Below are 26476 nucleotides of genomic sequence, written 5' to 3' on the forward strand. Positions count from 1 at the left end.
TTTTATTTTTCTTTTTAGTTACATTTTGTTAACTCTGTGTCCCAGCTGTATCCCGCTCCCTCATTCCCTCCCCAACCCCACACTCCCTCCCTGGTCTCCTCCCTGCCCCTTTCCAAGTCCCCTGATAGGGGAGGACCTCCTCCCCTTTCATCTGACCCTGTTTTATCAGGTATCTTCAGGGCTGGCTGCAAAGTCCTCCTCTGTGGCCTAACAGACTGCTCCTCCCCTGGGGTGGGGGTCAAACAGCCTGCCCTTGAGATCCTATTAGAAATAGTCCGTGTTCCCCTTACTTTGGAAAACTACTTGGTTACTGAGCTACCACAGGCCACATCCGAGCAGAAGTTCTAGGTTATATCCATAGATGGTCCTTGGTTGAGTGTCAGTCTCAGAAAAGACCCTGTGCCCAGATATATTTGGTCCTTGTAGAGCTCCTATCCTTTCCATATCATACTAACTTCCCTTCTTTCATATGATTCCCTGCACTCTGCCGAGGGTTTGGTTATGAGTCTTAGTGTCTGCTTTGAAACACTACTAGGTAGAGTCTTTCAGATGCCTTTTGTGGTAGACTCCTGTCATAAGTTCAATGCACATCCCATTTGTCTTTCTAAATGAGGATTAATCACCTTCGCCTGTGTCCACTTTCTTGATTATCTTCTTTAGGTGTGTAGATTTCATTATGTTTATCATGTCTTGTAGGTCTATATAAGCGAGTATATACCAAGTTTGTCTTTCTCCTTCTGGGATACTTCACTCAGAATGATCTTTTCTAGATCCCACCACTTGCCTGCAAATTTCATGATTTCTTCCTTTTTGATTGCTGAGTAGTATTCCATTGTGTAAAAATACCACAATTTCTGTATCCATTCCTCCGTTGATGGACATCTGGGTTGTTTCCAAGTTCTGGCTATTACAAATAAAGCTGCTATGAACATGGCTGAACAAATGTCCTTGTTGTGTACTTGAGCAAATTTTGGGTATATACCTAGGAGTGGTATAGCTGGGTCTTGAGGTAGGACTACTCCTAGTTGTCTGAGAAAGCGCCAGATTGACTTCCAGAGTGGTTGAACCAGTTTACATTCCCACCAGCAATGGAGGAGGGTTCCCTTTTCTCCACAACCTCTCCAGCATGTGCTATCACTTGAGTTTTTCATCTTGGCCATTCTGATGGGTGTAAGGTGAAATCTCAGGGTCGTTTTGATTTGCATTTCCCTAATGGCTAATGAGGTTGAGCATTTCTTTAAGTGTTTCTCTGCCATTCGACGTTCCTCTTTCGAGAATTCTCTGTTTAGCTCTGTTCCCCATTTTTTAAGTAGATTACTTGGTTTGTTGCTTTTCTGCTTCTTTAGTTCTTTATATATACTTGATATTAGCCCTCTGTCAGATAAAGGGTTGGTGAAGATTCTTTCCCAATCTGTAGGCTGTCTATTTGTTTTGATGACAGTGTCTTTTGCTTTACAGAAGCTTTTCAGTTTCATGAGGTCCCATTTATTGATTGTTGCTCTTAGAGCCTGTGCTGTTGGTGTTCTGTTCAGGAAGTTGTCTCCTGTGCCAATGAATTCTAGGCTGTTTCCCACTTTTTTTTCCAGCTGATTTAGAGTATCTGGTTTTATGTTGAGGTCCTTGATCCACTTGGACTTTAGTTTTGTGCAGGGTGATAAATATGGATCTATTTTCATTTTTCTGCATGTAGACATCCAGTTGGTCCAGCACCATTTGTTGAAGATGCTGTCTTTTTTCCATTGAATGGATTTGGCTTCTTTGTCAAATATTGAGAATTCATAGGTGTGTGGGTTTATTTCTGGGTCTTCTATGCGATTCCATTGATCCTCCTTTCTGTTTCTATGCCAATACCATGCAGTTTTTATTACTGTTGCCCTGTAGTACAGCTTGAGATCGGGAATGGAGATACCTCCAGATGATCTGTTGTTGTACAGGATCGTTTTGGAGATTCTGGGTTTTTTGTTTCTCCATATGAAGCTGAGAATCTTTTTTTCAAGGTCTGTAAAGAATTGAGTTGGTATTTTGATGGGAATTGCATTGAATCTGTAGATTGCTTTTGGCAGGATGGCCATTTTCACAATGTTAATCCTACCAATCCATGAGCACGGGAGATCTTTCCATCTTCTGAGATCTTCTTCAATTTCTTTCTTCAAAGACTTGAAGTTTTTCTCAAATAGGTCTTTCACTTGCTTGGTTAGAGTCACACCAAGGTACTTTATGTTGTTAGTGGCTATTGTGAAGGGTGTTGTTTCCCTAATTTCTTTCTCAGCCTTTTTGTCTTTGGTATACAAGAGGGCTTCTGATTTTTTTGAGTTGATTTTGTATCCTGCCGCTTTGCTGAAGGTGTTTATCAGCTGAAGAAGTTCTCTGGTTGAATCTTTGGGTTCGCTCATGTATACTATCATATCATCTGCAAATAGTGACACTTTGACCTCTTCCTTTCCGATTTGTATCCCCTTGATCTCCTTTAGTTGTCTTATTGCTCTGGCTAGGACTTCAAGTACAATGTTAAAGAGATATGGAGAGAGTGGGCAGCCTTGTCTTGTCCCTGATTTCAGTGGGATTGATTTAAGTTTCTCTCCATTGAGTTTGATGTTGGCTATAGGCTTGCTGTATATTGCCTTTACTATCTTTAGGTATGTGCCTTGTATCCCTGATCTCTCCAAGACTTTAAACATAAATGGGTGCTGGACTTTGTCAAATGCTTTTTCAGCATCTAAGGAGATGATCATGTGGTTTTTCTCCTTCATTTTGTTTATGTGGTGGATTACATTGATGGATTTCCGTATGTTGAACCACCCTTGCATTCCTGGGATGAAGCCTACTTGGTCATGGTGGATGATATCTTTGATGTGTTCTTGGATTCGGTTTGCAAGTATTTTATTGAGTATTTTTGCATCAATGTTCATAAGAGAGATAGGTCTGAAGTTCTCTTTTTTTGTTGGATCTTTGTGTGGTTTAGGTATCAAAGTGACTGTGGCTTCATAGAATGAGTTTGGTAGTGTTCCTTCTGTTTCTATTTTATGGAATAGTTTGAGGAGAATTGGTGTTAGTACTTCTTTGAAGGTCTTGTAGAATTCTGCGCTGAAGCCATCTGGTCCAGGGCTTTTTTTGGAGGGGAGACTGTTAATGACTGCTTCTATTTCCTTGGGAGATATAGGACTATTCAGTCTTTCTACCTGATCTTGACTTAATTTTGGTAGATGGAATCTGTCAAGAAAGTTATCCATTTCATTTAGGTTTTCAAATTTTGTGCCATATAGGCTTTTGTAGTATGACCTAATAATCGTTTGGATTTCCTCAGTGTCTGTAGTTATGTCCCCATTTTCCTTTCTGATTTTGCTGATTTGTATGGTTTCTCTCTGCTTTTTAGTTAGTTTGGCTAAGGGTTTGTCTATCTTGTTGATTTTCTCAAAGAACCAGCTTTTTGTTTCATTGATTCTTTGGATAATTTTATTTGTTTCTAATTGATTGATTTCTGCCCTTAGTTTGATTATTTCCAGCCGTCTGCTCCTCTTGGGTGTATCTGCTTCTTTTTTTTCTAGGTTTTTCAGTTGGGCCATTAAGTTGTTTGTATGTGATGTTACAGATTTCTTCTTGTAGGCACTTAGTGCTATAAATTTTCCTCTGAGCACTGCTTTCAATGTTTCCCATAAATTTGGGTATGTTGTGCCTTCATTTTCATTGAATTCTAGAAAGTCTTTAATTTCTTTCTTTATTTCTTCCTTGACCCAGCTGTCATTGAGTAGTAAGTTTTTCAGTTTCCATGTGCGTGTCGGCTTTTTGTTGTTTCTGTTGTTGTTGATGTCCAGCTTTAGTCCATGGTGGTCAGATAGTATACAAGGGATTATTTCGATCCTTTTGTATCTGTTGAGGCTTGCTTTGTGACCAACTATATGGTCTATTTTGGAGAAGGTTCCATGTGGTGCTGAAAAGAAGGTGTACTCTTTTGAGTTTGGGTGAAAAGATCTGTAGACATCTATTAGGTCCATTTGATTTAGGGATTCTGTGAGTGCTTTCATTTCCCTATTTGGTGTCTGTCTGGTTGATCTGTCCCTTGATGAGAGTGGGGTGTTGAAGTCTCCCACTATTAAGGTATTAGGATCAATGTATGATTTAAGCTTTAATATTGTTTCATTTACGAATGTAGGTGCTCTTGTATTTGGGGCATAGATATTCAAAATTGTGATGTCCTCTTGTTGGATTTTTCCTTTGATGAGAATATAGTGGCCCTCCTTATCTTTTTTGATTAACTTGGGTTGAAAGTCTATTTTATTAGATATTAGGATGGCTACTCCAGCTTGTTTTCTGGAACCATTTGCTTGAAAAACATTTTTCCAGCCCTTTACTCTGAGGTAGTGTTTATCTTTGTTGCATAGGTGTGTTTCTTGGATGCAACAGAATGTTGGGTCCTGTTTCCGTAACCATTCTGTTAGCCTGTGTCTTTTTATTGGTGAGTTGAGTCCATTAATATTGATAGATAATATTGACCAATGCATGTTAGTTCCTTTTGTAATGGAGTCGATGATCTTACCTTGTTTCATTGCTTGTTTTCTTTACATTTTTGTTGGGACATTATCTGTATGCCCTGTTTTCTTGGGTGAATTCGTTTTCGTTGGATTGGAGTTTTCCTTCTAGTATCTTCTGTAGGGTTGGTTTGCTGTATAGATATTGCGTAAATTTAGTTTTGTCATGGAATATTTTGTTTTCTCCATCTATGTTGATTGAAAGCTTTGCAGGGTATAGTAGTCTGGGTTGACATTTGTGATCTCTTAGAGTCTCCATGATGCTTGCCCAGGCCCTTCTGGCTTTCATAGTTTCTGATGAGAAGTCTGGTGTGATTCTGATAGGTCTACCTTCATATGTTACTTGGCCTTTTTCCCTTGCTGCTTTTAATATCTTTTCTTTGTTCTGTAGATTTAGTGTTTTGACTATGATGTGACGTGATGTGTTTCTTTTCTGGTCTAGTCTATTTGGTGTTCTGTAGGCCTCTTGTATATTTATGGACATCTCTTTCTTTAAGTTGGGAAAATTTTCTTCTATGATTTTTTTGAAAATATTTTCTGGACCTTGGAGCCTGGAGTCTTCTTTTTCATCAATTCCTATTATTCTTAGATTTTGTCTTTTCATAGCATCCTTGATTTCTTGGATATTTTGTGATTGGAATTTTTCTGATTTTACTTTTTCTTTGAGAGAAGTATCAATTTCTGCAAGTGTGTCTTCAGCTCCAGAGATTCTCTCTTCCATCTCTTGTATTCTGTTGGTGATGCTTACTTTTGTGGTTCCTGATCTTTTCTCCAAGTTCTCCAGCTCAAGAGTTTTCTCATTTTGTTTTCTTTATTGATTCTAATTCTGTTTTCATGCCTTGCACCATTTCTTTTATGTGTTTGAATTTGGATTCCTGTCTCTCTACGATGGACTCTATTTCTTTGTTCATTTCCTTTTTGTATGCCACTAATTTTTTCTCTACTTGTGCCTCTATTTGTTTGGCTATGTTTGCCTGTGTTTCTTTAAGGGTTTTGTCTATTTCTTCTTTCTTTACCTCCAATTGACTGGCCAACTCTTTGAAAGATTTGTTCATTTCCTCCTTATGAGCCTCAAATAATTGAGCAAGCATGGCTTTAAGGTCATTTTCCTGTGCTTCTGATGAATTGGAATATCCATCGATTTTGGGGTTTGCTGGTGATGTCCTGATGTCCTGATTTATGTTGGAAATGTTCTTTCGCCTACCCCTGGCCATTGGCTTATCTGAGACCTTCCCTGTTTGTTTTTGGATTCAGCCGATCAGACTGGTACTGTCTCTCTCTCGAGTCTGGAGAATTCTTCAGGAAGTTGAGAGAGGTCCCGTGTCCTTAGTGTATGCTGAGGACTAGCTGTACCTGTGGGAGGAAAGTACGCAGGCGCAAACAGAGGCAAATGCAAGCGTGCGTGCGTGTGTGTGTATATGTGTGTGTGTGTGTGTAAGTGGGTGTGGGCGTGTGTCTCGAGGGACAGAGTGATGGCTAATGTTGAACCCTTGAGTGTGTGGGAGGGGCTCTGCAATGTATATGTCGCAGGCGCTAGTGATGATCGCAGCGCAATTTCTGGCATTAACTGCCTTAACTCCTCAATTAGACCCGCAGAGCAGGAACTTCAATGTTCCAAGTGCCCCTCTGTTTCCCAAAGTGGGTATATGGGTGGGAGGGGGTTCAATGCCTGGCTTCTGTTTTAGAAGAAGCCAGGATCAGTGGAGCTGCAGATTCTCAAGGGTGCATTCACTTACAGGCAGGACACTTGGCAGAGATAGGCGTATCTGGGCTGTCTGCTCTCTGGTTTGGCCCTGCTTCTTTGATGTGCTCCGCCAGTTCCGTGCTGCTGTCACTGCCAGGTTATGAGGTCTTGCTGCAGCTGGAGATTTCAGGGTGGTCACGTCAGTGGGAATCGGGGTAACCAGCCTTTCTGTTCTCTGGTTTGGCCCTGGTTAGTCTTAAACTGGAGGGCTGATGTGCCCCGCCAGCTCAGTGCTGCTCCGCCGCCAGGTTAGAAAGTCCCGCTGTAACTGGAGACTGGGTTGCTAGTCCAGATGCTTTCTGGGAAGTCCTGGGGTCTCTTTACTGTGCTCTCCAAGCTTCGGAGGCCCAGCGCCTGGTGTGTCTAGCTTGTATGGCGTTTCTGTCTGGTTTTGGTGAGTATATAGCGTATTCTCTGTCACTGTGGGATTGGGCGGGCCGTACCGTCAGTGATCGCGATCCTTTGGAGCTAGTATGGCGTCTAGCAGACTCGGGCCCTGGGAGGATGGTGCAGCTGCCGCGCGTGAATCTGGGGCTCCGAGACACAGTACTGCTGGCCTTTGCCGATAAAGGACTTGGGGCTCAGCCTCAGTGGCTGCAGGCCCCAGCGACTTCTGAATTCTATGGGCACCAGGCATACATGTACATGCAGACAAAACAGTGACATAAAATAAATAACAACCCCCCCAAAATTTAAAAGTAGGTCTGTGATTAATAAATCTGCATATTATCTCACTCTAATGTAAGTATATTTTTAATTTTAAAATTACATTTGTTTGTTTGTTTGTTTGTTTATATGTATCACGACTCCAGCATGGTGATGGTCAGAGACCTTGTGGGAGCCAGTTCTCTCTTCTCACCCTGTGGGTTCTGGGGATTGAACTCAGGTTGTCAGTCTTGGCCACAGGTGCCCCCTATCCAGTGAATCTTCTCACCAGCTTACAATTCAGCTTCAAAATGAATCCTTCCACGCTGTGTAATGTGTCAGTGATTCCTCAAGGTGGCAGTGTCAGTTATTGAACAGCCTTGCGTTATTCCTGCATTCGCTGCAGTGCATCGTTCCTAATAGACATCTATGTATTTTTGTTTTGCCTTTGACCTATGATGACACTGACATTCAGCTTAATTCCAAGGAAAGCAATATATATTCTATACCTCTGTTTGAAAATTGTACTTAAACAATTGCCCTGACTGGGATAAGGGAAGGTTTCTGCCTGGGCATCTTCAGTTCCCTATAGTGGTGCTTCCTAAAAAATTCTCCACTTCTAAAACTAACAGCCATCAATCGACATTGAGTGCTGTTTCTTGAGCACATTTCATGAGTTCTTTACACTCCTGCGTCTTCACACTCACTTGTGGAACTGTCATTCTCCCCACTTGACAGGGAGAACACAAGCTAAGATAGCAGACAATTTGCCAAACTTGTACTTGACATCTACCAGAACCCGAGTTCAAACCCACCCTCTCTTCACAAATTACTAAGTGGATAAATCGGGGAATAAATAACCAAGTAAATCTAAGTAAACAAATGGGCTCAAGAAATTGTTTTGTCCATTTATATAATAAACATAATAATTATGGCAGCAGTTAAAAATGTAGCTGAAAGATTATTTCCTGCACCATCCATTTACCTGAAAGTTTCATTATAGCTAAATATTCTGATGTGGACAGGAGCCACGTATTCATGACCTGTTCATCCACTTCTGGACAGCTACATTGTTTCCATGGCCTGGGTATTGTGAATAGGACAGCAATGAACGTGGATGAGCAGGTATCTCTATAGTAGGATACAGAGTCCGCTAGGAATATGCCCAGGAACGGTATATGCAGATCTATATTTAGACTTTTGAGGAAATGTCATGCCGATTTCCATAGTAGCTACACCAGTTTGCATTCCTACCAACAATGAACAAATGTTCCCATTTCCCTACATCCATGCCTATGTTTGTTGTGTTTTTATTTTTAATCTTTGTCATTCTGATGAGGGTAACATAAAATCTTAAAGCATTTTTAATTTGCATTTCCCTAATTGCTAAGGATGTTGAATTTTTTTTATATGAGAAAACATTTTTTTCAGCTCTTCCTCTTTTTTAAATTCTTTATTAATTACACTTTATTCACTTTATATCCCCCTGTGGTTCCCTCCCTCCTCCTGTCCCAATCCCTCCCTTCCTCCACCCTCTGCATGCATGCCCCTCCCCAGGTCCACTGATAGGAGAGGTCTTCTTTTCCTTCCTTCTGATCCTAGTCAATTAGGTCTCATCAGGAGTGGCTGCATTGTCTTCTTCTGTGGCCTGGTAATGCTGCTTCCCCCTCAGGGGGAGGTAATTAAAGAGCAGGCCAATCAGTTCATGTCAGAGACAGTCTCTGTTCCTATCACAATGGAACCCACTTGGATACTGAACTGCCATGGGCTACACCTGTGCAGGGGTCTTGGGTTATCTCCCTGCATAGTCCTTGGTTGGAGTATCAGTCTCAGGAAAGACCCCTGTGCTCAGATTTTTTGGTTCTGTTGCTCTCCTTGTGGAGTTCCTGTCCTCTCCAGATCTTACTGTTTCCCACTTCTTTCCTAAGGTTCCCTGAACTCTGCCCAAAGGATACCCAAAAGAGTCTCAAGTACACAAAAAGGACATTTGCTCAACCATGTTTGTAGCAGCCTTATTTGTAATAGCCAGAAGCTGGACACAGCCCAGATGCCACTCAGTGGAGGAATGGATGCACAAATTGTGGTATATCTACACAATGGAATATTACTTAGCAATAAGAAACAAGGAAATCATGAAATTTGCAGGTAAATGGTGGGATCTGGAAAAGATCATCCTGAGTTAGCTGTCCCAGAAGCAGAAAGATGCACATGGTATATACTCACTCATATGACATATAATAGAGGATAAACTTACTAAAATCTGTACACCTAAAGAAACTAATCAAGAGGGAGGACTCTTGCTAAAATGCTCAATTCCCATCCAGAAAGGCAAAGAGGATGGACATCAGAAGAAGGAGAAAACAGGGAACAAGTCAGGAGCCTGACACAGAGGACCTCTGAAAGGCTCTGCCCTGCAGACTATCAATGCAGATGCTGAGAATTTTTTTTTTTTTAAAGAAAGATCTGTTGAGCGTTTGTTCTCCTTTTGAGAATGCTGTTCAGTTCCATACCCTGGGTTGATTTTTTTGTGGTGGGCCTTACCACATCAGCCATCACCCAAGGATTGCCCCACCGTACACACCCAGAGGCCAGTATGATGGAAGGAATTCCTTAGTTGAGGTCCTTCTTCCCAGATGACTCATTTGTATCAGGTTGTCTTCTTGCTGAGCAGGGTTGGTTTGTTTGTTTATTATTTAGATTACTGAACACCTGACCCTTCTCGGAAAACATGATCCTCTCAATATATGGGCAGTATTTTTGCCCTTTTAATAATGTCATTTGAAGCATAAACATTTTTAATTTTTATAAAATCAAATAATGTATCTTTTCCTTGGTTTCTTGTGCTTTATTGCTACATAAATAAGCAAATATTTCACCCACTCTGAAGTCATGAAGATCCAGCCCTAAGTCTTTATCTGAGAGTTTATGGTTTTGTTCATATATTTGCATCTTTGATCTGTTGAGTTAGCTGATGTTTGGTGCTTAGGAGGCGGATGTCCAGCTGTCTTTCCTTCCACGTAGGGACCCAGCTATTTCAACGCTGTCTGTTGAAAGACTATCCTTTTCTCCATTGAATGGTCTTGGCACCCTGTCAAGGTCAAAGTCAAATGGGTACATATGGGTACATTTATGGGCCCACAGCTGTCTTCCCTGGTTTCTGGGATGGTCACCCAGTATGACGCCGTGAAGTGAGTAGGTTTTATTCTCCAGCAAGTACCCACAGTAGAGTGGTTCCTTGACCCATGCTTCTTACCTACCAACAGGCATGAGTAGGTGACTGATGTACTCTACCAAGTTGTGAGGATCACAGGAATGGTGTTCACATGACATGGATTATGGTTCTAGTCATCTCCAACAGGACCCAGGAGACAGATGGACAAATAAGGCCTCAATGCTTAGCTCAGCTAAAGAATTGAAATCCCAGGAATGTGTAACTGTCTCTGTCTATCACAGCACCTGCAAATGCATCTGAAATGTGTCTATCAAGCCCTTTCCTGGTGCACACAGTAAAGCAGCTTGAGTTAGAAGGATTTTACTTTCTAGATCGCATCTAACATAAACTGTGGCAAGATTACCAAAGACAGCAAGGTAGCTATGTAGAATTAGTAACTAGCTAAAAGTCAAAAAAGTTGGCTCTAGTTTTTGAACAGTTGCTTTTTAGTCCTTTTCTTTGTAAATAATTAGCTAGTAGGCCAATTATCTCTCTCGGCCACTCCTTGTTAAAGGTGATAAACCTTATTCTTGTATACAATAAAAAGCTCTGACTTTCTGATCTGCTTTGCTGAAGGAGGCATCTACAAGGTTACAGAATCTTACTCCCGATGACATTAGATTATTAACATGCAGGCTGTAATGAGTGGCCATAAAAACAATGATTTCATGGCCGAAGAACTGTCCTTGAGTCTTTTGAGACTAAAGCTTTGTTGTGGTATGACCTGTCACAGCACCTAACACAACACCTTGGCTTGCTCTCATCATCTCTTCTTCCTGTTTACTGGTGCCAAAGGTCATAGAATTGCATGGTATCCAGTGTGTCTTGTGATGTTCAGTGTTGATGACAGTGGCACAGGAGGCCCAGTACGGAAGTTGGGAACAGCTATTTGATTAAACCTAAGTCCTACACAGTCGATAAAAGAGGTATCATCTAGGGAAATACTTAGAAAAATGTATCATTGAAATGACTCATTGAAAATATAGAGAGACAGGTGGATAAGAAAAGGCAGAGAACCCAAATTTGAACAGGCACTTCAGAGGAAAATCAGTGCCCAAATGAGCTTATAAAGTGATCTTAGTAGCTTTAGTCATAGCAAGACCAGCCAGGGGGATCCCCCTCATTCTGGGCACTGGGCTGTCTTAAGAATTCCTGAATCAGGGGCTGAAGGTGTAGCTCAGTCAGCAGAGTGCTCATCTGATAAGCATGAAGCCCTGAGTTCTAACCCTAGCACTATGTAAACTGGGTATGATGGTTCATGATGACCTGAGATGCAGGAGACCTTTTCTTAAAAAACAAACAAACCAAAAACTTAACAACAAACAAACCTGGCTACAGTGTGTTTAAAGTCTAGACTACTCTTAATGATAAACATTTATGATGTATGCACTTTGATATTCATTTCTGTAGATGAGCAAAGACACCAATGGGGCAGTTTGACTCCATGATTAACATCTATTGGACCTTTTCTTGCTGCTCAAACTTGCTTGACAAAAAGACTTTAGGTAAAAACAACCAGCCAGACCACACTGTCTTTCTGGCATGAGCCACACTGAACCTCCACAGAGGTCTTGAGACATCTGTACAGAGAACAACAGCAGATCACCCTGGCTCCCAGAGGCCCAGCCCCAGCCAGAGCGATTTGAAAGCTTGTGGCAGGCATTTTACAGTGGTCATGCCTCAGTGCCAGAGCCACTTCATCTGGTAAAGGCACAACGATGACTGGTGGCAAGGCCGTTTTACATCCAAAACACAAGCCTCAATGTCTGTCATTGATACCGGAAGGGAAGCTGTGGCTGGACAAAGAAATGGCTGTGGTGGGCCAGTGCTCCCTTCTGTGGCTGTATGGGTTCACTAAGGACTGGCTTGGGCATACTCTGCTGTGAGACCTCCTCTAATGTTGGGACATCAGGTGCAATGAAGCCTCCAGTGGTCTCTTCTTGCCTGCTTTCAGTAGTGCAGGCTGAGCTAAAATCACTGCACAGAGTGACCAGTCCTGGGCTGGGAAGCAGTAGTATCTTGATCTCACAGGCACCAACCAATCCCCTGGGTGCTTTGTACACTACCCAGTGCCTGATAGGAACAGGTACTCACCTGAGGTAGCAGCACTAGTGTCAGAGGTGGTTTGCTCCCTTTTGGATTATTGCATCTATCTGTACTTGGAGGCTGCTCACTTCAGTCGAAGGGTGCCTTTTGCACTGCTCCACAGCAGTTTGATGGCTAAACAGTCCCAGGGGAGCTGAGGGAAGCCTGGTACTGCCCAGCACAGCACAGTTGTACTCTTGTCTACAACTGCTTGATAGTTGGCATCTCAGAGCATCCCAGCAGCTGGCACCCAGTTTCTGGTACTCAGTACTGAGTCCTAAATGACCCTAGTTGTGACCAGTTTGTAGTTCCCAGCTTAGAATCTACTTGACGGTAGAGGAGACCACAAGACAGAGGCCTTGGAGCAGCTGCTTAGCAGTCGCCGTTGACAACTGAAGGAGCAGAAAGTACCAAGTTAGGAAGGATGGGAGTGGAAGCAGAGGGAAGGAAGCTGATAAAAGGCTGTGAGGAGCCAGAGGAGAGAACCTGCAGTTCTGAACTCCAGAGAGCTTGCCATGAGCCTCAGACCCCAAGCCAAAGGCCCAGGACCCTCTTGTCCAAGGCCCTCACTGGGCCCTACAGATTGCTGCTTTGCTGCTCTGGACACCTGCCAACTGCTGGTACTGGTGCTGCCAAATGCAGAGGGGGATACGAACTGAGAGAAACCAACAGCCCGCCCATGATTTCCATTCAGACAAATCAAGAGAACTATCCACCATCTGACGGGCGTCAGTAGAAGACACACATACTAAAGCTACTTGAGATAGGCTACCCCTTATGTTAAAAAAAGAAAAAAAAATGTTGACTTGGTTTTGAAGAAACTAGAACTCCCATATATAACTCAGGGGAAAATAAGTCAGCAGAAACATGCTGGAAACCTGTGTCATTTTATTAATTAAAGTTGAAAATAAGTACAGATCCAACAGTCCTCCCAAGAACTGAAAGGCCTGTGCACCTGTGTACCGAACAGCTTGTTCAGGAATGCTCATGGGAGCAAGGAGTGGTACTGCAAGCCTTGTAGTCCCAGCTTTAGGGAGACTGAAGTAGAAGGATCACGGGTTGAGGCCATATCATAGTGAGACACACACACACAAATTCCATAATTCAAGTCTGCCACCAAGGTTACTCTTGGAAGGATTATTTCCAGAAGTCTCAAATTGTAAACAGCTCAGGTTGTCCAGGACAGGTGGATTAGTTGTGCTAAATTGACACACTATGATCCATGACAAGGAAGTAAAGATAGAATAAGCTAAGACTGACTTCAAACGAGATCCTAGCATGCAAGTTTTCACCCACCAAATGTGAATCTGGACAATGATTTCTCTAGGACAGAGCTTCAAAACTGAAAATAGAAGACAAGTGCAAAGCTCAGTAATTGTGTACATTGTGATGAATCTGAGGATGTCTTTCAGAAAGCAAAACAGAAAGTAGGAGACAGAGGGGAAAAAAAGAGGTGATTCTAAGGTCTTTAACACTAAAACAATATATAATGTGAGCCGTGGGGTCAGATATGGAGGGGAGAAGGAGGGAGGAAGGGAAGGAGGGATGGCAGATGTGGAGAGGGAGGGTCACAAGTTCAAGGTCAGTCTGAGCTGCATAGTGAGGACTTTGAAAAACTGAAAACAAAGACATAGGATATAATAACATAACAGTATAGAAGAAAAAGAATATAGAACCATTTACGTTTAAATTTACTTTTTATTCAACAAATGTGTTTTGTTCATGAGCTTTTTGCTAGCACTGTTATAAGTTGTGGAGGTACAGCAGAAAAGAATACACACATCCTTTTTGCCTTCATGCAATGTGTTAGAGAAAGGCTTAAATGGGATTCTACAGCTGCTTCCCTAGATATGTAACAACTAAACTACGCTGAACAGTAGACATGGGGCATATCTAACGTGATGTGACGTGAAAGGAATGGAATGCTTGCCTGAGTCAGCCATATGGCGCATGCCTATAGTCCCAGAGCTTGGGAGATGGAGGCAAGGGGATCAGGAATTTGAAGTCACCGTTCAGATTCTATACCCACACAGCAAGTTTTAAACCATTCTAGGATATCTAAGTCCCTGTGTTAGAACAAACAAACAAAAAATACAAAACAAAGGGGCGAAGTGCGTGAGGACTTAGTTTGATCCCTGGACCCCACTAAAAAGGCTATGTGAAGTGCACACTGTCACCCGGGGGTTGGGGAGACAGAGACAGGAGGATCCCAGGGGTTTGCTGGCCAGCCAGTGGAGTAAAAGTGGTGAGCTTGTGGTGTGGTGACAGACCTTATCTCAGAAACTAAAGTGGGGATCAGTTGAATAAGACAGACAATATTATTAACCCTGGACCCCCACTTTCATGTGTACACGTTTGCACATACATCTGGTCACATACCTGCACCCACCTATACACACACAGAAAGGGAAGTCATAAACTTAAATAATAAGTGTGCCAGGATATTTAAATTATAAACGTGTTTTTCCTCAGGAAAAGTGTTTAATTTTGGATTCAGATAAAGGAAGAAGAAAGCATGGGAGTAGTAAAATTGTTCAAAAATTTATTTTACTCCACATATTTCATCTGGAAAAAGTTGCTTTCATTTTAAAATTTCTTTGTTGTTGTTTTGTTTTTAGACAAGGTCTCACTCAGCAGCCCAGGCCACCAGCCCTTGACCTGCTTGCACCTCAACCCTCCTAAGTGCTGGTATTAAAGACAGATACCTCCATGTCTGATTTTGAACTTAAATTAGGTGAAACCTTCTTTGTTTTAAAAACAGAGTCTCATGTATCCCAGGCTGGCCTCCAATTTGCTATGTAGTAACAATGTCCTTAACCTTCTGATCCTCTTGCCTCTGTGTCCTAGGTGCCGGGATTACAGGGAGGTGTCATTATTCCTAGTCTATGTGGTTCTGGGGTTAAATCAGGGCTTTATTCATGCTAGGAAGGCTTTCTACAAACTGAATTACATCCCATCTCTATTAACTGAAACCTCCTTATGTCCTCTACAACAGCAGACTAAAGTATATTTAAACTCAGGTTCGTAGAAACAGGCATATTTTTTTTTTCTTCAGAGAGAGAGAGAGAGGAGGTAGTTTTACCAGGACAGTAATAGAGAGGTTGCAGAGAGAAAACTCAGGTGAAGACTAAATGAACCAGGAGAGTGAGACAGGAGATTAGAACAGATTACTGGAGTTAGTTTGAGGCCAAACAGAGCAATTCAGAGGCTGAGATAGAAGCCAGATTAACTAAGTCAGCTGGGAGAGAAGTTTGAGACAGAATAGCTGAATTGAATGAGCCAGCACAGAGTTCAGTAAGAACAAGTAAGAGTGAGCTTATTAAGCAGTGAGTCTCAGAGGCTGAAAACATTCTAGGCCTACATTAGATCATATGGAGACTAGCAGCTTCCAGAAGTAGGCCTAGGGTAGCAGACAGGGGCAATAAGCCTCCGAGACAACAACTGAATCAGGAGAATAAAAGTTTCTTTTTACAGGTTTTCCCCTAGGCCTATGGCCTATCTAATCTCAGATTCTTGGCCGCTTTGACAGTGTCAGGTAAGGGTTCTAGTTCACGGGGTGGGCCTTAAATCTGGTTAGTTACTCCCATAACATTTGTGCCACTATTACACTTTTGGAGACTATAGCATTTTTAGCCAAGTGATATTGATGACTACCTTTCTCTTCCAGTGTTATTCAGAGAACCTTTCAGGACCATGAACAGGAGAGGTAAAGTTTCTAACTTGGAATCAGCTTGATTTTCCGTATTTGATGATATAAGTGAGTGTGGTCTTCAGCAGTAAGGCCTTACCATCACTCTTAATTGGGGCTGTTTTACATTTTCAGGGGTTTAGTGCATTAATGTCATGGCGGGAAACATGGCATAGTGCTGGCCGTCTTGGTGTTGGAGAAGCCAAGAGTTCTCCATCTTGCTCTGAAGGTAGCAGAATGGGACTGGATTTCACACTGGGCAAGGAACTTGAGCACAGGAGACCTCACAGCCAGCTCCCACAGTGACATACTTCCTCCAACAAGGCCACACCTACTCCAACTTGGCCACGCCTCCTAATAGTGCCACTCCTCCTAATAGTGCCACTCCCCATGGGCCAAACATTCAGACACATGAGTCCATGGGAGCCACACCTATTCAGACCACCACAGTAACCAATAGCCTTGTCAATAGCCTGTACTGTTTGTGAGAGTCCATGGGACCCCTTTTGGCCTCCAATTCTTGGCCTTCCTGCCTCTCCAGTGTTGTGGTTAAAGGTATATACCAGTGTGCCCAGATTTTTTTCTTTTGAGATTATAATCATTTCCTGTTTGTTTTACTCTCTCTAAACCCAAACGCTTCCATGTATTTCCCTCTCCCCTTATTTTCTTTCAAATTCCTAGTTTTAAAAACAATTGAAGGAAGAGCAAGAGTTAGTGGCCAACCTAGGCTAAATAGTGCATTCATGGGCAACCTGGGCTACCTAGCAAATCCCTATCTCAAGATAGATAGATCGATAGATAGCATCAAAGTGTCATCAGATCATGATCAGATTATACAGTATTTTTAAGGGTGGCATTTGGCTTTTTGAGTACTTTAAATATACAGAAGGGAAGCTGTATCTAATATAGTTTCCCGGATGGTCTCTTGGAACAGAAAGGACATTCAGAAAATGAATGAATCTAAATAAGGTATGACGTGCAGTTAGTGGCTGTCTACCAGTGCTGGCTCAGGAGTTGTGACAAATGTACCACAGAGTTCTGAGATGTGACAGTGGGGGAAGTTAGTTCAGAGGTAATGAGAACACCACATTACTTTTATAAGTTTCCTTTATATATACTTAAAAGTAGTCTAAAATACAGGTTTAAAATAAAAATAGTAGTAAAACAGATTTTCCTTAGTCTCAGACAAATCACGAGTTTAGCTAAGCCTACTGCTTGTGCTATGTGACCTTAAGTAAGCATCAGAGGTATTGGGTGTCAGTCTAATTATAGGAGGCATGACTTTCAGCCGCAGGGGAAAGATCGTGAAAGCTGAGGCTGTGTGTCTCAGTGTGTAAGACCACAAGCACGGAGCTGACGAACAGCGAAGTTTAGAGGAGGTGCTGGAGGACACAAGGAGCCTTGGGATTTCTTAGGAGAGTAACTGGGGTCATAAAAGCAGTGCTCCGGGTGTTTATTCGATTTTTCCACTCACCAAATACATTGAAATTGGGAAGAAATCTGAGACAGGCGCGTGAGGCTAACATCTCAGACTGAACCTCTGGAGTGAGTAAGCGGTGCTGCTCTCAGTGCTTTCTGCCTGGTTTAGGACCAGGTGAGCTGCCGAGCCTGCTGCAGAGAGGGAGGCATCTGGAAATCTTTGACACCATTAGCTGGCTGGATCTCAAAGTTACTTTCTATCTTCTTGTTTCAAGCCCAGCCTCCCTGTGTTGTAGGAGGAGGTTTAATCTCCTGCCCTAAACTCCTGGAATAACAACTCATGAGACTCAATTATTATTTTACAAATACCTAGGCCATATAGCTAGGCTCTTCTCTGACTAGCTCATAACTTAAAATAACCCGTTATTCTAATCTACATTCTGCCACGAAGCTGATTACCTGAGCTCGGACACCCTCTGAGGGTCTCACATCTTGCCGGCTGAATCCCATGTGCCTGGCTCTCTTCCAGAATCCCTTCTGCTGTTCTGAAGTCCCACCTATTTCCTGCCTCAGCCATAGGCCCTGGTTTTTTTTAATTGACAGGTGGTGCACTCATACAATTCAGATGAGGTTCCTTCTACATCCCTGCATATTGTGGTCAGGACTTAGCATTTCTGCTTGTCCTGAGTTAGCCCTGTACTTGCTCAAGAGTCAAGCCCAGCACACAATTCTTCGTTAGGTCTCTTTCACTGAGCTGTGCTAATGGATTTTAAGACTTCTCTCCCCCCAGCACTACGGATAGAACTCCATTTCTCGAATATGGTAGGCCAGCAATCTAACAGAATCACATGCCCAGTCCTAAATACCCCCAGAAATTATTTCAAACATCTAGGGAGAGGCTGTAAGAGTAAGAATGCTACACAAAACACCATGTTCCACATTGTCAGACTTCCTGTGCCTGCTTGAACCATTACTCCACCTGCAGGGTCGCTCTTTATTCTTCCTTATGTCTACCCTTACACACACCACAGCCTCACACAGACGACACGCACACACAAACCACAACCCATACATCCCCTACATACACCTCATACTCCATACACTCATACGTCACACACACCACAACACGTGCGCACTACAAAACACACAGACCACCACCACCACCGCATACATGTGTTTTCTGAATAACTTGTGCCTACCTCTAGGCCTTTCCATTCTCCATTCTTCAGTGTGTATTTCCTAAGGGTAAGGTCATGCCTCTCAGCACCGCAGTGGCCTTCTTCTTTTCAGCTGATTTGCGCATTCGCTGTCGGAGGGACTCCAGGGCAGCACGGCCACACTCGTGGTCTGGTCTGTCCCTCTGCTCACTGAATTACAGGCTTGAAAAAGCCGTATTTTTATTTGAGTTTCAGGCTTGACGTTCCCTCAATCTCTGCGCTATCTTTATCCCTGCGCATCTTGTAGGCAGGGTAAATTCGGGTTGAAGTTTTTGTGTTTCTGTCGTGTTAGGGTATCCAGGGCTTGCGGTAAGAGAACTGGATTCTGAGGGTAGCATATTGCCCTGGTTTTTGTTGGTTGTGTCCTTACACTGGCCGTTAGCCATCTGGCTGTTTCTGGCACCTGCTGGATTTCTCAGGGGTGTGGGATGAGCCTTGGACAGGAGGCTGGATATTCCTAGAGCAGCCCTCCTCCCTCCTCAGGATGGTGGGTGTGGTTGTGGACTGACTGCTGGATAGCAGGAAATAGCCCACAGTTCTCAGTTGGCTGTGTCCCAGATGGCCCCACAGGCAGGGGATTGGAGTGGGAGTGCCTAGCTTGTATGATCCTGAGAACCTGCAGGTTTTCTCAATAACCCAGGAGTCCTCCTCTCACTGGGGCAACTCCGAGAGTCAGCGGTCCTAGCACTGGCTCCCTCACTCCATGGTCTCTGCGCTCAATCTGCATGGACACTGTGCGATTGTCATTGCCATCTTAGAGGGAGATCCTGTAAACTCCTGATGTCTGGCCAGTTTCCTCAGGAAGACCGGTCCAGCTGTGGACTAGGGGCTGGGGCCATTTTCCTGGATCCCAGAAGTCAGGTGGCCAGAGGCTGGAACCCGGTTCCCTGGGACAGCTGGAGTAGCTCCGTGGCCAGAGGTTAGAACCGCTAACTCCCAGCACCTGTTGGCTCTCCTCTCACCTGGGAAGCACAGACATAGGTGTTTTGGGGTCTGCAGTACAGGTCTTTCACTCCCTCCGTTACTGAGGTCCTGCTACCCAGAAACCATGTGAGATACAAGGCGCCATCTTGGCTCCCTCTGCTAGTCAGTACTCTTAACCTCTGACCTAGCTCTTCAACCTCATTTAAAAAAGTTTTTAAAAAATAATTCTTTTTTATTTTATGTCCATTAGTGTTCTGCCTGCATGTATGTATATGCAAAGTTGTCAGATAACCTAAAACTGGAGCTACAGACAATTGTGAACGGCCATGTGGGCACTGGGAATTGAACACAGTCCTTTGGACAACAGCTATCTCCCCAGCCCCTATATTCTTGTGTTTAATCCTCACAATAGCAACATCTGTTTCTGTTGCTGTGATAAAATACCCTGACAAAAACAACCTAAGGGATATGCTGGGTGTTTTTTGGTTGGTTGGTTTTTGGCTCATAGTGCAGGGTCTAGGCCATTGTGATTGCTCACATTGTATCCGCAGACAGGAAGCAGAGAGGGGATGAATGATTCTGCGCAGCTAGCTTTCTCACTTTTATACAGTTGCAGGGCTCAGGAGGAAGGAGGGATGCCATCCGCTTTTAGTGTGGTCTCCCACTTGAATGAACTCACTCAGTGTGCTTCCTCACCGTATGAAGCATACCCGGGGTGAAATAATCCCTCCCAGGTGTGCCTGAAAATTGTTTCCCAGGTGATCTGAGAGCCTGTCACGCTGACAACTAACACAACAACTTTAACCTTGAAGGACCTTACCATGTCTTATTTTCCTTAGGGAAACACAGACACAGAGGTTAAGTAGCTCGCTCATAAACCACAGCTGATAAGGTGTACAATTAGAATTTGGACGCAGGCTGTTGCAGTCATTCATTTTATTTATTGTCTCCTATGTGATTATGTTTAGCCTCTTTAGTAGTTCATAACATCTAAAGATTATCCCACATTATTTGTCTTGGGTTATTGATTGCTTCTTCTTGTATTTCCTTCTCCAAGTAAAGAAACACTCATTTCCTTGATGTGTTTACTTTACAGCTCAGGAAAAGGTGACCTGTCTCTGGAGACGAGAACAGACTCAGAGGAGGCTGTTTACATGAGGATCTCCCACTCACCAGCTGTTGAGTACGTGAGAAAGACCGGATCTTATTACTTCAATGACAGCGATCGAGAAGGTTCTCCAACCACGAACAGACAAATGGATTTGCTGCAGTGGGAGCAGCTCATTAATGATTAATCAGAAGCATTGGATAGTAATCTGCCTTTCGGCTGCATCTTCAAACTTCATGTTGCTTTCTCTTTGGGCCTTGTAATGTTTAAGAGACAAGCCCTGCTTCTCATCTAGTGAGTGCCAGCCTGAAGTCAGGACTCACGGGGGAATTCTCTGCGTTCAGCCTGGCTTTGTCCTCTCTGGCTCTGCTATTTATAGCGTCTATACGGGCTAATAACTGCAACTACTAAGGGTCTGCCGCATGCTAAGCGTTAGGATGGCTGCCCTGCCTAATCCTGAATCCTCAAGAAGCCCTGTAGGTTTGTGTGCATTGTTGACGTTTTGACCATGAGGAAATGAGATGCGCTGAGAGATCATGTGTTGTGGGTAAGATCACTCTATTGATAAGATCAGGATTCCATCTCCGGAGTCCCTCCACCAGAACACTGTGCTTTGCTCATAATTGCTGCAGAGGTAACTACCATATAGACCCCTATGGATATCACTCCCAGTTTTAAATTGGGATGGGGAAGGGGGTGCATGTGCATGAGAAATGGCTTGGGCGAGCATTTTAGAAGCACAGAAGAATCACAGAATTATTTTCTAAGCAAAATAACACTGTTTGTCTATGGCCCGTGGCTCCAATCTGCCTGTCTCCACCTATTTTTGTAAATAAAGTTTTATGGGAACACAACCACATCCTTTATATATTGTCTGTGACTCCTTTCTGAAATGGCAGAGTGGCGTAAGTTTATCAAAGACACTATTTATTCTCAGTGCCTAAAGTGTTGATGATATGACCCTCGAAGGAAAGTTTGCGACCCCTGGTTTAGAAGACTTTGGAAGGAAGCCCACAGTTTTCTTTAAGACTTTATTACATTTTTATTACATCTTTATTACATTTTCCTTTGACAAGTTAAAGCTTGATAATGGTGACGTAATCACTGTGTTCTAATGACGCTATACAGTAGTTCTGGGCAGGGATTGTTGGGCTGTACTGATACAACTAGTGAAAGATAGTCAGGGGTCAGGAGGGTGAGAACTCGGTCTCTGGAACCCCAGGGGACTCCTCACCACAGAATCCTCCCAGTCGTGTCCTTCCTAGTCCTCTTGCCAAAGTTGGTCCTAAAATAAGTGTTCACAGTCTCACAAGTGGCTTCCAACACACAGCATACTCCAGTCCCAACACCCTGAGTTCAGAAAGCAAGACAATCCGATCTCTAGTAATCTCTCCTCCCATCTGCTTTTGTTCTTAAGCCATGAGGAAACTATGCTGAATTTGAATGCACATTTCAAAGCTAACTTATTTAGCTTTGATTCATGTTCATGAAAGCAGAAAAGAAGATGCATAATACTTGTAGGTATTGCTCTTAGTCTGTTCAGGCAGCCTTAGTCACATATCATAGGCTGTGCAGAGCACAACCAACGGAAACAGTTTTCCCAGTTTGTAACACTAGGAAATGCAAGCGCAGGGAGCTGGCAGTCGCTTCAGCGTCTGGTTGAGACTGTTTTCTGGTTCATAGACCGCCATCTTCTCACATACCCTCACATGTTAGAAAGAACAAAGGGTCTGTCTGGGTCCTCTTCCTTCTCTTTTTTCTTCTTCCTTCCTTTCTTTCCTCCTTTCTTTCTTTCTCTCGCTCTTCTTTCTTCCTTCCTTCCTTCTTTCCTTCCTTCCTTCCTTCCTTTCTTTTTTCAATCTCACTTATGAAAGCTCCTGCCTTCATGACCTAGTCACAGACCAAATGCACCAACTCCTAATATCATCATTTTGGGGAGTAGGATTTTTAACAAATTACTGAGGCAGAACATAAGTATTCAGCCCATAACAGTGTTGTATTTCCTAATAGGGTTGGCTGTCATATACAATACTGCTTTTCCTGAGCCAAAAGAAACAGATGTATTAATTACTTTTCTATAGGTGTTATTTAATTGATTTAGGAAAATCCAGCTATTTAAAAAATATGTTGCGTATGCTTTCTTTCTCATTGTTTAGGTATTCTTTTTTACAGAGAAGCTTTCATGGCTGAAGAATATTCCACCTTCTGCACATTCTAAAGTTTTCCTAACCCTTCTCCAATGTTGAAGCATTAAAGATTCTCTTTTTAGTCCCTGGTTCATGTCCTATATCTCTTTCTTGGCATTGTTTTTTCACTATTTCCTACTCTGCTTAGGCTGTGTCCTTGGCATAGTCAGGATCCTATTTTCCCTTCCTGTCTGCTGGTAGGTCATGGTGTAGCCCATTCAATGGAGTGTGATGCACTATATTTTCAAGTCAAAAATTATTATTCCCTGCCATATCCCACCTTCCAAGCCTCTCTCATTCTTTCCCATTCAATTGTTCTGTCATGGAAAAGTATGCATCAACCTTCAGAGTGAGAAGGACATGTCAGGAGTGTTGTTTTTCCAACAAGGCTGCATCCTTCTAACCTGATATCCTTCTAACCTGATAGCTGCAGCCCTGCAGTAGCAAAGGACTCACAGACTCCGGGGTTGTACTTAGGAAAACGGCTTATTTTAGGATACAATCATATGCAAGTAATGAGCATTACGAATTTCCTATGCAGTAAGCATTATTCTAAACACTTTACCTATCAAGGAGATGCTGGTAATACATTCATTCTACAAATGAGAAAATGGTGGTATAAAGAGGATGAGAAATTATTCTGGCCACGCAGCTAGTGCTTGCAAGCTGGGATTTGTTTGCAGTAGTAGGACAGTGGAGTTCGGTTGATTAACCTACATGCACAATCGGTTGTGTACTGTAGCACTTTTAAGTCCCTAGGCTTTACCTGGCTCGTGTCATTTCAGAGTATCTGCAGCGGGAAAAGGGAACATAGCAATGCTGTTACTGACAGCAGTGAGCCTTTCCTTTGTGCTGGGGAGAACTGGCTGGGGACCAGCATCCTGAGGGTATTTCCTTTCATGAAGAGATGGATGGGAAGGTAATTCACTTTGTTCAAAGTCATTCTCTGAACATGAGTCAAGAAGCCTGTCTAGGGCCTGGGCAGGGCACACTGGAAACAGTTGTGCCTTCCAGGCTTTATCTCCAGGACCTAATCTGAAGTAGGCCAGTGCACATGGAGGAAGCACTGTGACACAGAAACATCTAAATAGAGCTTTTAAGATAGTAATCTCTCCCTTAGGAGGTGGAAGGGTCGCTTGCAGTGTACTTGATGGGGGGCTGTGGTGGGGCTAAGAAGAACAAATTGGGAGGACGTTTTGAAGATAAGTACATTTACAGAGTCCAGTCAGAGAGGGAATAAGTTGTTATTCGCCTGTAGTTTTGCAGAATGATGGAACTCGGGGTTAACAATGTTTTCTCTAGCAGGCACACTTCCAGTGCCTGGATCCCCTCACGACAGATCTGCTAAGCAAATGCCCCGCCTCTGCTTGGATATTGGCATTGGTGGGACTCTTCCTACCAAATAGTCCATTCCAGATCTCTGTGACTCTTATTTTTATTATGTATTTATTTATTTTGTAATTGTATATACATATACAATACATATTGATTATCCCCAAATCCCTCTCCCCCTCCCGAAATCTCCTCGGGCATCCTCTACATATGTCTCTCCCACATTGACGTGTGTGTATGTGTGTGTGTGTGTTTTAAATAACCCAGTAAGTCCAATTATTGATGTCTGCATGCACATGACAACCTACCAGAGGCCACTCCCCTGAGGAAACATGACTCCTCCTCTCCCAATTCCCGATAGCTCCTCAGCTAGGAGTGCAGGCTCCTGTGCCCCTCTCCAGTCCATGCTGGCATCATTGGCTGGCTTGATCTTGTACAGATAACTAGCTGCTGTGAGCTCATGAGGGCAATAGCCATGTTGTGTTTCAGAAAACAGCATCCTCCAGCTCTCACATCCTTTCTGTTCCTCTTCCGCAAGGTTCCCTGGGCTGGGAGGAGGTTGATGCAGATGTCCCTCTCAGGGCTGAGTCCTCAGCAGGTACTTCTCCTCAGCGCTCTGACTAGTTATACCTCTGCACTGACTGCTGCCACCGCACAAGGAAATGTCTTTGGCTGATGTTGAGAGCAGCACTGCTCCATGGGGATAAACATAAATCACCAGAAGGCAGTTTGACAACGTACCTGGCTAGCAAAACAACAATAGCAGGGTTCTCCTTGGGCCAGTGGTTCTCGGCCTGTGGGTCAGAACCCTTTGGGTGTCAAACCTCCAAGGTTCAATCACAAAAGAAGTGGACCTTTTCACTGGGGTTGCCTAAGACTATCAGAAAACGCAGATACTTACATTATGGTTTGTAACAGTAGCGAAATTACAGTTGTGAAGTAGCAACAAAAATAATTTTATGGTTGGGGGTCACCACAACACAAGGAACCGTGTTAAAGGGTCACAGTATTAGGAAGGTTGAGAACCACTGCCTTATGGCCGATGGTCTCTCCAGCCATAAAGCAGGTTTATGCTAACAGGTATGAATTCCCTTCTGTGGAGCAGGTCTCAAATCCAATCAGCAAATATCTGGGGGACTCAATATACATTTTTGTTGCATGGAAACCTGTCTTGCTACAGTTTCCAGAAGCTGGGGCGGATTCTACTGGTGAGACACTGTGTACCAGACCGGAGAAGACAGAGTCAATGACTCTACCCATGCCTGCCATGTTTTCCCTTTTAGGCTAGCTATGATCTGGCACTTGAATTGTGCTTCTCTCATGGTGTTCTTTGTGTCTGCTGCTTCCTATGTGGCTTAGAGGTCTCAAATTGTGCGCTAGGCCATCCCACTGCTCAGCCTCCCCACCAACCTCCTCCAGAGGATAACCAACCTTCCCTTGGTAGGAGCTGCTGTCATGTAATAAGTGCTTAGGGCTTCCATGGCTTAGGGGGTGAATCTGGATTTTAATCAGAAGGGCCCGGGAAGCACAAAATTAGGTGTCTATGGTTGAGAAGCAATACTAAGCACAAATGCTTTTTGGATGTTTATCACATGTCAGACACAGCTAATCACTTGACCTGGATTATTTCATTTAATCCGCTATGAGCCCGGCTTCACAGCTGAAGGAATGGAGACTTAGGAGCTAAGTCTCACCCAGCTGGGTTGTAAAATGAAAACCTAGGTCATGTTTGGTCAGGGAGTGATGGGTGAACATTTTGGGCTTCAACTAAGGGCAGCACCTGACTAGTGATAGGTAACAGGAAAACCAGGCATAGCAGAGAACATGGGAGATGGAGTGGGGACAGATTTTCTGAGACTTTAAGACTCAAGTGGAGAAATAACTATGCAAGAGTTGCCCTGGAGGACGTGTTATGTGTCCTGTTAGTAATAATAACAGCAGCCACCACCTGTTATAAGCCTGTTAAGCCAGGCATTTTCCATACATAGCCTCCTTCAATCCCCACTAAACACAAAAAGGAAGTCATGGCCACTATGCTGTGCACTAGGAAATAGAACCTTAGTGAAAAGACAGGCTTACTGATGGCTGCAGAGCTGGCAAGCAGCAGTGTCAGGATTCAAGTGTAGCTAGCTGAGGGTGCTTGTAGACCCAGCTGGGCTGATCCTCAAAGGGGAAGGTTGTTAGAGACATGGAAAGAAAGGAAGGGATTCATGAGGGAGCTCAGGCTTGCATAGAGCACCTAACATCTCTCAGAGAAGAGGGAGAGCCTGGTTTTGCTGGACATTAGCAGTGCCAACCATGAGGTGATCCTGACCCAGGGTTTCGCCAGAAAGCAAGCAGTTCAGGGAAAGCCAGAAACTTCAGTCAGGTAACCGTGACTAAATAAGCATC

General features: G+C 43.4%; 1 protein-coding gene and 1 long non-coding RNA gene across 2 annotated transcripts in view; one reads left to right on the plus strand and one right to left on the minus strand.

Annotated features, from left to right (window-relative positions):
* The window catches only part of LOC129675229 (uncharacterized), a 29953-nt gene extending 11091 nt beyond the window's left edge, over positions 1 to 18862 (minus strand). Inside the window, exon 1 of the long non-coding RNA XR_008719883.1 lies at positions 18518 to 18862. This is a non-coding gene — a long non-coding RNA (uncharacterized LOC129675229). The remainder of the gene's footprint in view (positions 1 to 18517) is intronic.
* The window catches only part of Slc44a1 (solute carrier family 44 member 1), a 186852-nt gene extending 165419 nt beyond the window's left edge, over positions 1 to 21433 (plus strand). The window contains exon 16 of the mRNA XM_055605250.1: positions 20556 to 21433. Within this exon, the coding sequence (XP_055461225.1) occupies positions 20556 to 20570 (15 nt within the window). The 3' untranslated portion in view covers positions 20571 to 21433. The remainder of the gene's footprint in view (positions 1 to 20555) is intronic.
* Positions 21434 to 26476: the final 5043 nt, after the last annotated feature.

The sequence above is a fragment of the Psammomys obesus genome, unplaced genomic scaffold (genome assembly GCF_907164565.1).
Source record: "Psammomys obesus unplaced genomic scaffold, mPsaObe1.curated_primary_1811, whole genome shotgun sequence".
Taxonomy (NCBI): domain Eukaryota; kingdom Metazoa; phylum Chordata; class Mammalia; order Rodentia; family Muridae; genus Psammomys; species Psammomys obesus.